Source organism: Eimeria necatrix, genomic scaffold (assembly GCF_000499385.1).
Source record: "Eimeria necatrix Houghton genomic scaffold, Enh_scaff264, whole genome shotgun sequence".
Taxonomy (NCBI): Eukaryota; Apicomplexa; class Conoidasida; order Eucoccidiorida; family Eimeriidae; genus Eimeria; species Eimeria necatrix.
Window position 1 is genome coordinate 25,384 of NW_013653198.1, and position 12,117 is coordinate 37,500.

Below are 12,117 nucleotides of genomic sequence, written 5' to 3' on the forward strand. Positions count from 1 at the left end.
CTACTTGGCTAGCCAGGCGAGCCTAGGGTGCTAGCTAGCTAGCTAGCTAGCTAGCTAGCTAGCTAGCTAGCTAGCTAAGGAGTGCCACTTTAGGCCTATTGCGTTCCCTTTGAGAAAGGGAGAAAAGGATTTCTTTGGAGAACTTTTTCAAAAGTCAAATCAAAAAAAGAAGTCACTTCCAACTGTCTTTAGAAACAAATCGAATTTTAGTTTTTGGTTTTTGCAGCAGCCTCAGCCGGCCAGCAGCAACTGCAGAAAACACAGACTCGAAGTCCCACTGCATGCAGATAACGCATGCATGCAAATATATATATATATATATATATATATATATATATATATATATATATATATATATATATATATATATATATATACATATATATATATGTATGTATATATATACCTATAATATATATATATGTAAATATATATATATATACGTATACACTTATATATACTACATATATGTATATATTGCATATTAGCTCTTTATGTACTTGTCTATATACATACATATATATATATATATTAGGCATATTAGTTCTTTATGTATTTGTATATATATATATTATATATATTATATATATATATATTATATATATTATATATATATACATATATATATATATATATATGGAGCTCCGAAGCCTCATAAAGAGAAGTCGGCGGAGTGGGCGCTGTAGTATAAGGAGACCTGCATCGGCTGCAGCAGCAGCAGCAGCAGCAGCAGCAGCAGCAAACAGCCAAAGGGGCGAAGTGAGCAGCAGCAGCAGCAGCAGCACACAGGACTCTAAATAAAAAGCTGCTGCAGATAATAAAAGTGAAAACGAAGCTGCTGCAGTGCAGCGCTGAGTCGCAGCGCTGGGGGGAGAAGTTGCTTCTCATTAGCGACAAGAAAGCAAGCTGGATAGCTAGCTAGCAAGCCAGCTAGCTAGCTACATAGCTAACTAGCTACATAGCTAGCTAGCTAGCTAGCTACATAGCTAGTTAGCTTGCTAGCTAGCTAGCCAGCTAGCTAGCTAGCTACATAGCTAGTTAGCTTGCTAGGTAGCTACATAGCTTGCTAGCTTGATAGCTAGCAATCCAGCTGGCTCGCTAGCTAGCTGACCAGGTGGCTAGCTAGCTAGCTAGCTAGCTAGCCAGACCCCAGCTATATGTGTAATAGAGAAGGGCTAAATACATATTTGAAATTGTTGGAAGTGCATCACCGCAGAAGAGCAAAGACTGCGAATTTGCAGGACACAAAAAAGAAGAAAGGGAGAAAAAAAGAAAGAAGAAAGAAGAAATTGAAAAGAAGAAAAGAAAAGAAAGAAAAAAGAAGAAATTGAAAAGAAAAAAAAAGAAAAAGGAGGAAAAACTTGAAAAGGAAAATAAAGAAGAAAGAAGAAATGGAAGAGAAGAAAGGAAGGAAGAAAGAAGAAAATGAAAAAAAGAAAATAAAAGAAAAAAGAAGAAAATAAAAAAAAGAAAAAGAAAAAAGAAAATCTCACCGAGGCAAAGACGGCGCTGGCAGCAAGGCTCTGGAGGCTGCAGAGCTTCTCAGGGGGCCCCACAGCTGCTGCTGCATGCAACTCCAAGGGGCCCCCAGCAGCAGGGGGCCCCCTGCTGCTGCTGCTGCTGCTGCTGCTGCTGCTGCTGCTGCAGCCCGCAGGGGCCCCCCGGCGTGACCAGTGGTCCACTGAGTGGTCCACTGCTGCTGCTGCTCCGAGGCCTTCTTTTCCTTTCTTTCCCCTTCTTGCCAAATCCCTCATCACTGCAGACACATAAGAGGCCCCCAAAAGCTTCCTGCTGCTGCTGCTGCTGCTGCTGCTGCTGCTGCTGCTGCGGCTTCTTCGGCTTCGCTCCTGCACCCTCCACCGCCTCTCTCGACTCCGAGCCCTGCGGGGGCCCCCGGGGGCCCCCCTTCTCTGCTTGCTGCTGCTGCTGAGACTTTTTATTTTTGTGAGTTTTAATTCAGAGTTTTTGAGAGAAAAGTGGCAACTTGAGGTGTCTATACACCCCAGACTCGACGCCGATTTGCTGCTGCTGCTGCTGCTCTTCAGTTCCTCCAGACTGCAGCTCGAATCCTGCGGCTCTTGATATTCTTGGCCCAGCAGCAGCGGCAGCTGCTGCTGCTCCTGCTGCAGCGGCAGCAGCAGCTGCTGCAGCTGCTGCTCCTGCTGCAGCTGCTGCCGCTCCTCTTGCAGCGGCAGCAGCAGCTGCTGCAGCCGCTGCTCCTGCTGCAGCTGCTGCCGCTTCCCTTGCAGCGGCAGTAACTGCTGCAGCTGTTGTTCCTGCTGCAGCTGTTGCCGCTTGTCGTGCAGCGGCAGCAGCAACTGCTGCAGCTGCTGCTCCTGCTGCAGCTGCTGCAGCTGCTGCAGCTGCTGCCGCTGCTGCCGCTCCTCTTGTAGCGGCAACAGCATCTGCTGCAGCTGCTCATCGTGCTGCAGCTGCTGCAGCTCCTCTTGCAGCGGCAGCAGCATCTGCTGCAGCTGCTCGTCGTGCTGCAGCTGCTGCAGCTCCTCTTGCAGCGGCATGAGCCACTGCTGCAGCTGTCGCTCCTGCTGCAGCAGCTGCTGCTGATCTCTCTGCTGCTGCTGCTTGCTGCAGTTACTAGACTCTGCTTTTTCTCTTCTTCCTGGTGGCCTCCACCTGGAATATTTTTGCCTCATAAGAGAGGCAAGAGGAATGCCTTTAGGCGCTGCTGGCGGCCTCTTGCTGCTGCTGCTGCACCTCCGGTTGCTGCTGCTGCTGCTGCTGCTGCTGCTGCTGCTGCCATGGTTGCTGCTCTTGTGGAATGAGGCCTTGCTGCTCTGGCCGGCCGACAGCAGCAGTTGTTCGGACTTGTGGTCCACTGGTCCTCTTGCTGCTGCAGCGTGGGCAGCCACAGCTGGAGTGCTTACATATCGCCACAGTTTGCTGCTCTTGCTGCTGCTGCTGCTGCTGCTGCTGCTGCTGCTGCTGCTGCTGCTGCTGCTCTCTTTCAGGTGTCTGTACACCCCAGCTACTTCAAGCTTCCGGTGATCCAAAGGCTGAATGAGTTTCTCACTTTCTTCTTTTTCTTCACTTTGCAATTTTAGACCTGGCAGCAGCAGTGGTCCTTCCGCTGCTGCTGCTGCAGCTTCTGCTGCAGCTTCTGCTGCAGCAACTGCTGCAGTTTCTGCTGCAGCTTCTGCTGCAGCGTCTGCCACAGCTTCTGCCGCAGCTGCTGCAGCTTCTGCTGCAGCTTCTGCTGCAGCTTCTGCTCCAACTTCTGTTGCAGCTTCTGCTCCAACTTCTGTTGCAACTGCTGCTGCAGCTTCTGCTGCAGCTTCTGGCGCAGCTGCTGCTGCAGCTTCGGCTCCAGTTTCTGCTGCAGCATCTGCTGCAGCTTCTGCTGCAGCTGCTGCTGCAGCATCTGCTGCAGCATCTGCTGCAGCTTCTGGTGCAGCAGCTGCTGCAGCTTCTGCTGAAGCGTCTGCTGAAGCTTCTGCTGCAGCTTCTGCTGAAGCTTCTGCTGGAGCTTCTTCTGCAGCTTCTGCCGCAGTTTCTGCTGCAGTTTCTGCTGCAGATTCTGCTGCTGCTCCTGCTGCTGCTGCTCCTGCTGCTGCTGCTCCTGCTGCTGCTGCTGCAGACGGAGGCAACTGGAAATCCTCTGAATGGCGGCTGCAGCTTCTTATCAAAGGCAGCAGAGAGCCCGCTGCTGCCTTGCTTGTATCTACCGTGATGGCAGCAGCAGCAGCAGCAGCAGCAGCAGCAGGGCTGAACTCAGCAGCTGCTGCAGCAGCAGCAACAGGAGAGACAGAAGCAGCAGTTAATCTGATGTCCCTCAAGCTTTTGTTTGGTGGGCTGGCGAAGGCTGTGCTGCTCTCCAGGTGTAGAGACACCTGGACCCCACAGTCTCTTGTTGAAGCCTTGGGCTTGCTGCTGCTGCTGCTGCTGCTCTGGCTGCAGCAGTGGCTGCTGCTGCTGCTGCTGCTGTGACTGCTGCTGCTGCTGCTAATGGGGCTGCTCCTGCAAACAGCAAGTTCTTCCCAGCTGCTGGGTGCAGCAGCTTCTGTGGCTGCTTTCGGTGCTTTCGCTGCTGCTGCTGCTGCTGCTGCTGCTGCTGCTGCTCTCTGCCGCCCCAGCAGCTGCCCTTCTTCCCGCTGCTGCTGCTGCTGCTGCTGCTGCCCTTGCTGCAGTGTATAGACACTCTCGCCGTCTTCACTGCCAGGTGATGAGTCCCTCATGAGGCACCAGCGCATTTCACGAAAGGTCCAGTGCTGCAGCAGGCTGCTGCTGTTGCTGCTGCTGCTGCTGCTGCTGCTGCTGCTGCTGCCTTTCAAGCCATCCATGTCTATGCTGCTGGCATGCTTTCGACCCAGGCTGCTGCTGTTGCTGCTCTCTCTGCTGCTGCTGCTCGTGCTGCTGCCCCATCGTAGCGGAGAAGTCCGCAGCCCCCAGCGACTATAGGCGATGTGTGCTTGCTGCTGCTGCTGCTGCTGCTGCTGCTGCTGCTGCTGCTGCTGCTGCTGCTGCGTTTCCGCGATGCTGCGGCCAGCTTTCTTGCTAGCTCGAATTCTCGCTAGCAGCCCGGCTGCTGCTGTAGCTGCTGCTGCTGCTGCTGCTGCGTCTGTCGTAGGCGACTGGTGTGGCACTGCAGCAGCAGCAGCAGCAGCAGCAGCAAATCGTTGCTGCAGAGCCTGCAGCTGCTGCGTCTCTTGGGTCTTTTGTGTGTCTCTCGAGTTTTGCTTCTCTCTCCATTTCTGCTGCCGCTGCTGCCGCTGCCGCTGCAGCTGCTGCTGCAGCAGCTGCTGCAGCGGGGCGCTATTCAGCCGCTGCTGCACCTCCACTAGAGACTCATGCTGCTGCCTTGCTGCTGCGCCTTCTGCTGCAGCAGGAGAAGACACGGTCTGCCTCCCTCTGCTGCTGCTGCGGTTGCTGCTGCTGCTCTTGCTGTTGCTGCTGCTGCTGCTGCTGCTGCTGCTGCTGCTGCTGCTGGGCCTGTTTGAATCTACAGGAATGCTGCGAGAGGACCTTTTCCTTAGTCGCATGCTGAGGGACAAATGCCTTCTCGGGTGTCTTTGCCGGAGGCTCCCAAGCCGTCGCCCTTGGTGCAGCAGCACCTGCTGCTGCTGCTGCTGCTGCAGCTGCTGCTGCTGCTGCTGCTGCTGCTTTGATGCATGACTAGAAGCTGCAGCGCCTGTGAGCTCTTGGGGGGAGCTTTTATGGGCTCGCTTGCGGCCAGTGAAGAACGCAGCGTCCATCTGTGGATGGGAGCAGCAGCAGCAACAGCAGCAGCAGCAGCAGCAGCAGCAGCAGCCGGAGAAGCAGCAAAGGCTGCAGCCGCTGCTGCTGCTTCGCTGCAGCAGTGCTCCGCTTCGGGGGGTGCGGCACTGTTTGCTGCGCAGGGGGCAGCAGAGGGAGAAGTATGAGAGGGATCTATTCTCCTCTGCTGCTGCTGCTGCTGCTGCTGCTGCTGCTGCTGCTGCTGCTGCTGCTTTTGCTTTTCCTTTTGCTCTGCTGCTGACTATTTGTTTCTTCCCCCGGGACTTCCTACTTGTAGACAAAAACTTGAAAATAATATTTTATTTCATTTCAATTGTTTTTGTTTTCGAAAAAGAAAATAAAGTTGAAGACAAAAGAAGTGATCGGGTGGGAGGTGGTGATGGTGGTGGGGTTGCTGCTGCCTGCCAGCAGCAAAATTCAAAATAATAAAACTCCGCAAAGTTGCAAATAAATATTTAAAATAAATAAAATAAATGAAATAAATAAAAACAAAAAAAAAGTCTTTTTGAACTTTCCTTCAAGTTCATTGATTTGCTGCAGGGCTTTCTGCATGCGTCGGCGCAGCCCCAGAATTCCGAATTGAAATAAAGATTGAAATTCAGTTTTGTGGCATTAAATCTTTTTTTTAATTTATTTTGTTTTTAAATATCTTTTAATTTCCCTTTGGCTGCGCTTAACTGCAGCAGTTCGCGTTCGCGTCTGCTGCTGCTGCTGCTGCTGCTGCTGCTGCTGCTGCTGCTGCTGCTGCTGCTGCTATGCGCTGAACAGGAGTGGCTCTGTGTCTTTGTGTGCATAAATACAGCTGCAGAAATGTCTTTTAAAAGGCAAATAAATATTAAATAAATATTTTTATTTATATAAATATTAAATATGCATTTTTATTTATTTATATTTACCCAAACAAGCTCATAGAAAGGCATATTGAGGCAGAGTCACTGCTGCAGCAGCGAGCTCCGGAGGGGTTGTTCTGCAGAGTTGCTGCTGCATCTCTTTTTGCTGCTGCAGCAGCAGCAGCAAAAAGAGGTGCAGCAGCAACGCCGCAGAGCAGCAGCAAGCTGCTGCTTGCTGCTGCGGCAGCAGCAAGCAGCAGCAGCTCTTTTATTTGCTGCTGCCAACAGCCGCAGTTCCTTCTGAGTCGTGCTGCACTTGTTACGGCTGCTGCTGCTGCAGCAGCAGCAGCAAAAAGAGAAGCAGCAGCAACTCTGCAGAACAACCCCTCCGGAGCTCACTGCTGCAGCAGTGACATGCATTTCATTTTTTGTTTTCCCCCTCCAGGAAATAGAGCTGCTGCGGTGTACGTACACTCTGCTGCAGCAGGCTCTACACCGCGAGTGGAAGCTGAAACAAAAAAGAAGAAAACAGATTTATTTCATGAAAAGAATATATTATATAAATAAATACAATTATAAATTACTTTACATTATTTATTTTTTAAATAGATTTCATGAAAAGAATATATTATATTATTCAATAAACATAATTATATATTATTTTACATTATTTATTTTTTAAATAGATCTACAGTGCGCAGATTGTGAATCTTGAAATCTCAAGATTCACAAACTGCGCACTGTAGTGTTAGCTAGCTAGCTAGCTAACTAACTAGCTAACTAACTAGCCAATTAGCTAGCTAGCCAGTTAGCTAGCTAGCTAGAGAGGTAGTTAGCTAGCTAGCGAGTTGGCTAGCTAGCCACCTCGCTAGCTAGCTAGCATTTAATTCAACTTTGGGTCCTTTTTGGCTTTCGCTGCATTTGATTATCTTCCAAAGACTAAATAGAACTTGGAGTTTTAATTTTGTTTGAAAAGAAAAAAGCAAATGCAAAAAAGAATTAATTCCAAATTCTTTGCTTCTTTTTGCATGCATTGTGAGCCTTTTGCTGCTCCTTTGCTGCTCCTCAGCAGCAACAGACTTCACGTGAAAAAGAAAAAAACAAAAACACAAAAGCCAAATGACAGAAAGTCGCTGCTGCTGCTGCTGCTGCTGCTGCTGCTGCTGCTGCTGCTGCTGCTGCTGGCAGGTTCACCACAGCGCTTTGACCTGCGCAGGCCGCTGCAGCGCCTCTTTACTTAACCCTGGGGGCCCCCCTGTCTGGCTCTGTTCCCCAGCAGCTCCAGTACCCTCTGGGGGCCCCCCGGGGGGCCCCCCACTTGGGGGCTGGGCAGGGGCCCCTTGCTGCCCCACAGCCCACTGCGCAGCTCCAGGGGGGGGCCCCCCCCCCTGGGGGCCCCCCGCGCAGTTTGCTGCTGCTGCTGCAGCTTGGGGAACAACAGCAGGGCTTGGGGGGCCCCCATAAAGGGCCCCACAAACTTGCAAGGGTGCCGGGGCATAGCAGCAGCTGCTGGGGGCCCCCGGGGCCCCCGGGGCCATGGGGGCCCCCGGGGCCATGGGGGCCCCCGGGGCCCCCAGGGCCCCCAGGGCCCCCGGGGCCATGGGGGCCCCCGGGGCCCCAGGGGCCCCCAGGACCATGGGGCCCCCGGGGGCCCCTGGAGCTGCTGCTTGTACATTCCATATACCTCCTGAAGGGACAAGAAGTGCAGCAGGGGGCCCAGGGGGGGCCCCCATGGGGGCCCCCCCTGGAGGGTAGCTGAAGTGCCAGGGCCCATTTGGGGGCCCCTGAGGGGCCCCCCCATAAGAGAAAGAGGGTACTGCTGCAGCTGCTGCAGCTTGCGGGAGGCTGGCCACAATATAGGTTGGGGGCCCCTGGCAAGCTGGGGGCCCCTGGTAAGGGGGGGGGCCCCCCTGGGGGCCTGGGGGGCCCCCCTGGAGGGCGTGTGGGGCGTGGTGGGCGTGTGGGGTTGCTGCTGCTGCTGCTGCTGCTGCTGCTGCTGCTGCTTTGTGTCTGCTGCAGGCGTGGGGCAGGTGGGCGTGGGGGAGTTGGGCGCAGCTTGCTGCTGCTGCTGCTGCTGCGGCTTGCTGCTGCTGCTGCTGCTGCGAGCAGCAGCAAGAAGCCCCCGAAGGCCCGCAGCAGCAGGGGGGGCCCCCAAGAATCTTTAAGGGCCTCTTTTGCAAAAACTCCGGCAGCACAGCCCGCAGCAAAGAAGACACTGTGGGGAGTTGGTAGTGTCGGGTGTATCTACAGCCCCGCGGCTGGCCCTCGGGGTGTACGTACACCCGGCTGTGGCCCGGCCCCACAATTCCCAGCTGCCCGCTGCCCCCCACGGCCACGTACCGCGGCTCCTGCTGCTGCTGCTGCTGCTGCTGCTGCTGCTGCTGCTGCTGCTTCCGCCGCAGCCGGGCGCACCGCCGGGGGTCCAGGGGGTCTGCGCAGCAGCAGCGCAGCAGCAGCAGCAGCGCAGCAACGGTGCAGCAGCAGAAAGGCAGCAGAAAGGCAGCAGAGCAGCAGCAGCTCTGAGTCAGCGACTTGTGGGGTGTACGTACACCCCAACGGGGCCTCTCGTCGGGGTGTCTCACCTAGATCGCTGTCTTCATATTCATCAGTTCCTCTTGCTGCTGCTGCTGCTGCTGCTGCTGCTGCTGCTGTTGTGAAGTTCAGCTTCACGTCAAGCGCTGCGGGGACGGGTGGCTGCTGCTGCTGCTGCTGCTGCTGCCCGTGGTGGTGGTGGTGGCAGTGGTGCTGCTGCTGCTGCTGCTGCTGCTGCGGGGCAGCAGCGCAGCAGCTGTGGGGCACAACTAAAGCAGCAGGCGGGACACAGGGGCCCCCAACTCCCTGGTACCCAGCAGCAAGTGGGGGGGCCCCCCAGGGGGCCCCCCAGGGGGCCCCCCAGCTTAATGTGCTGCTTGGAGGTGCTGCTGCTGCCACTAAAAGGCCCCCGCCGTGGCAGCAGCAGCTGCTGCTGAGCCCCCATATGGGACAGGGGGGCCCCCCGGGGGCCCCAGGGGCCCCAGGGGCCCCGGGGGCCCCGGGGGCCCCGGGGGCCCCCGTGACAAAAAGGTTTTGCAGCATTGAGGAATAGGGGTCCGTCTGGGGGGCCCCTGGGTCTGCTGCAGCAGGGTTCGTGTTGTCCTCGGGGGCCCCCTTGGCTGCTGCTGCTGCTGCTGCTGCTGCTGCTGCTGCTGCTGCTGTGGGTTTATCTGTTTTGGATTCTAAGAAGTCAGGGGGGCCCCCTTCTTGCCTTTTTTCCCAAGTGCTGCTTAAAAGGGAAGAAGTGGCTGGGGGGGGCCCCCCTGCCAGGGGCCCCAGGGGCCCCCCGCTGGGTTTTTGGAGCAGGGGGGCCCCCTTGGGGGCCCCAGGGTACTCCTCTCTTGCAGCTGTTTCCCCCAACTCCGGGGGGCCCCCAAAAGGGTCCTGGGGGCCCCAAATGTCTCTCGGAGAAGGGGGGCCCCCCCTGGGGCTGCTGGCAGTAGGGGTTGCAGGGGGGCCCCCCTGGGGCCCCTCGAGGGCCTCGCTGGGGGCTGGGGAGTCCCCCAAAAAGACCCTTTGCTGCATTTCTGAAGAAGAATTAAAGCCTTTGGGGGCCCCCTTGGAAGCATTTAAGTTCCTTTTGAGCATATCTAGAAGCCGCACAGACCCTGGTGGGGGCCCCGGGGGTTGGGGGGCCCCCGTGTCCGGGGGGGCCCCCGGAGAGACCCGCCCCGCGGCCAGGGGCCCCTTCTTAGGCGGGGGGGGCCCCCGAGCCGGGGGGGCCCCCTTGGGGCCCTTTGGGGGCCCCGGCGGGGCCCCCTTGGGGCCCTTTGGGGGCCCCTGGGGGGGGGCCCCCGGCGGCGGAGGCCGGGGAGAGGCCGCGGGGGATATTAAAGGGGTAATAGGGTTTGAGACGGGCTCGTCCAGGGGGCCCCCTTTGGGTACTGGGGGGCCCCCCGAGGGTACCTTGGGCTTGGGGGCCCCCAAGAATGCCTGGGGAGGCTTCTTGGGGGGGGGCCCCACTGGCTTCAGCAGCGGCGGCAGCTTTTTGCTGCCAAGCTTGGGGCCCTTCGAGGGCGGCGCCAGAGTCGCCATGGGGCCTTCAGAAAGCAACTGCAGCAGCAGCAGCAGCAGCAGCAGCAGCAGCAGCAGCAGCGACGGAAGGGGGTGTTCAAGAGGAAAGAAAGAAGAGTAATAGCGAAGTGAACTGGCGCAGGAAGGATCTGCTGCAGTGGGTCTTGGAGTGTCTGTACACCTGAGATAATTGCTTACTTGAAGTGCTTTCCTTCAACGCCCTGTTTGCGGTGAAGACCACTCTGGGGTTTGAACATGAGAGTTGCTGCTGCTGCAGAAGGAAGCAGAAGAAGAAATAAAGGCTAATAAGAAGCTCCATTTAATATAATTTGCATTTAGAAAAAGAAAAGACTTATTTCAACCCAACTTCTCGCATTTTCCCCCACCTTTTCAACGAAGAAGTGCTTCCGCGCGCTTCCGACTATCGACCATCTTCTGCGTCGCCACTGTTGCGTCTTTTCGGCTAATTTGACTTTCTTTGAAGAATAAAAAAAGAAAATAATTAAATTCATGCATTAAATCGATTATTATTTGCCCACTGAGTTTGTCTCAGCCGCTGGAGAGTTGCGCCGCCGTTTCGGCGGTGTCCACTGGAAAGCTGCCGGCAGCCCGCGAAAAGGCTTTTGACTTCGTCGAAATTCGAGTGCGAATTTCTTTCCTTTTTAAATTATTTATTCTTTTCGAATTATTTATTCTTTTTAGAGTAGAAGAGCAAAGGGAGCGCCGGAGGCTGCGGGAGGCTCGAGACTGGCGCCGCCGTCGAGACCAGCGGCCCGGGGTGATCTCCGCGAAAACTGCGAGTTGCGCAAAAACAAAAAGCTTGAGAGTTAATTCGCTTTTTATAAAATTCAATTTCAATTTTTTACCGCCGCTTTCCGCTTTTATTCCGCGAAATTCGGCGGAAGTGCCGCAGCAGCAGCCGGTGGCGCCACGGACGACAGACAGTGGCTTGTTGGCGCTGCAGCGGCGAATCCTCGCGAACAAACGCCAAATGCAATTAAATTCATTAAATTAAAACAAAGAAATTCATTTCCCGCTAAATTTGATCTCTTTTTTGCGAGGTTTCGCGTGGCTTTCCTCGGATTGGCGGAGCTGTTCAGAAACATGCACTTGGCGCAGCTGCAACTCGGGTGCAGCCGAGCCCAAAACTTGAAATGTTTGCAAAAAAACGAAACCTTTTCGAAGTATAACTTTTAATTCACAAAAGAAATGAAAATTTATAACTTTTAATTCATAAAAGAAATGAAAATTTCTTCTTTGGTGGCTCTTTTTATGTTCTCAAACGCTCGAAAAGTGGAAATTTGCAAAAATTGCGAAACAGGAATTTTCACGTTTCCGACACTTGAACTGAACTGCAGCAAAACCCAACAGACTTTGCTGCCTATTTTATTCTCATTTAATAAACATTTAAGAAAATAAAACAATAAAACTTTTATTCCATTCAATAAACATTTAAGAAAACAAAGCAATAAAACTTTTATTCCATTTAATAAACATTTAAGAGAATAGAACAATAAGACTTTTATTCCATTTAATAAACATTTAAGAGAATAAAACAATAAAACTTTTATTCCATTTAATAAACATTTAAGGAAATAAAAGAATAAAACTTTTTATTCTCATTTAATATGCATTTAAGCAAATAAAATAATCAAACTTTCTTCAACCTGAAGTCTCAAAGTGAAACTTGTGAAAGCCCGCTAGCCACAGCTAGCCAGCTAGCCACGGCCAGCCAGTCAGCCACAGCTAGCTAGCCAGCTAGCCACGGCCAGCCAGCCAGCCACAGCTAGCTAGCTAGCCAACTACAGCTAGCTGGATGCAGCTAGCTAGCGCTAGCTGCTGCTGTTCTGACTGAACTAATTAATTCTAATTTGTTTTTAAATGCCCTTTTTGGCAGCTTAGATATTTCTTAATTCATAATTTGCTTCCCAACTGTTTCTGCTTTGGTTTCGATTCAATGAGTCCATTTCTCCTTGCTGTTATTAAACCTTATTGAATCTTCTGCTGC

General features: G+C 53.5%; 2 protein-coding genes across 2 annotated transcripts; both read right to left on the minus strand.

The window, feature by feature from the left end:
• Positions 1–231: 231 nt before the first annotated feature.
• ENH_00036160 (hypothetical protein, conserved) lies at positions 232–5,210 on the minus strand (the record flags this gene model as incomplete). Its single annotated transcript, XM_013580428.1, has 2 exons — positions 232–249; positions 1,494–5,210. The coding sequence occupies 2 exons, from the start codon at positions 5,208–5,210 to the stop codon at positions 232–234; spliced, it is 3,735 nt and encodes a 1,244-aa protein (XP_013435882.1).
• Positions 5,211–8,306: 3,096 nt separating this feature from the next.
• Positions 8,307–10,130, minus strand: ENH_00036170 (hypothetical protein, conserved; the record flags this gene model as incomplete). The annotated part of the gene is made up of 1 exon (XM_013580429.1): positions 8,307–10,130. The coding sequence occupies one exon, from the start codon at positions 10,128–10,130 to the stop codon at positions 8,307–8,309; it is 1,824 nt and encodes a 607-aa protein (XP_013435883.1).
• Positions 10,131–12,117: the final 1,987 nt, after the last annotated feature.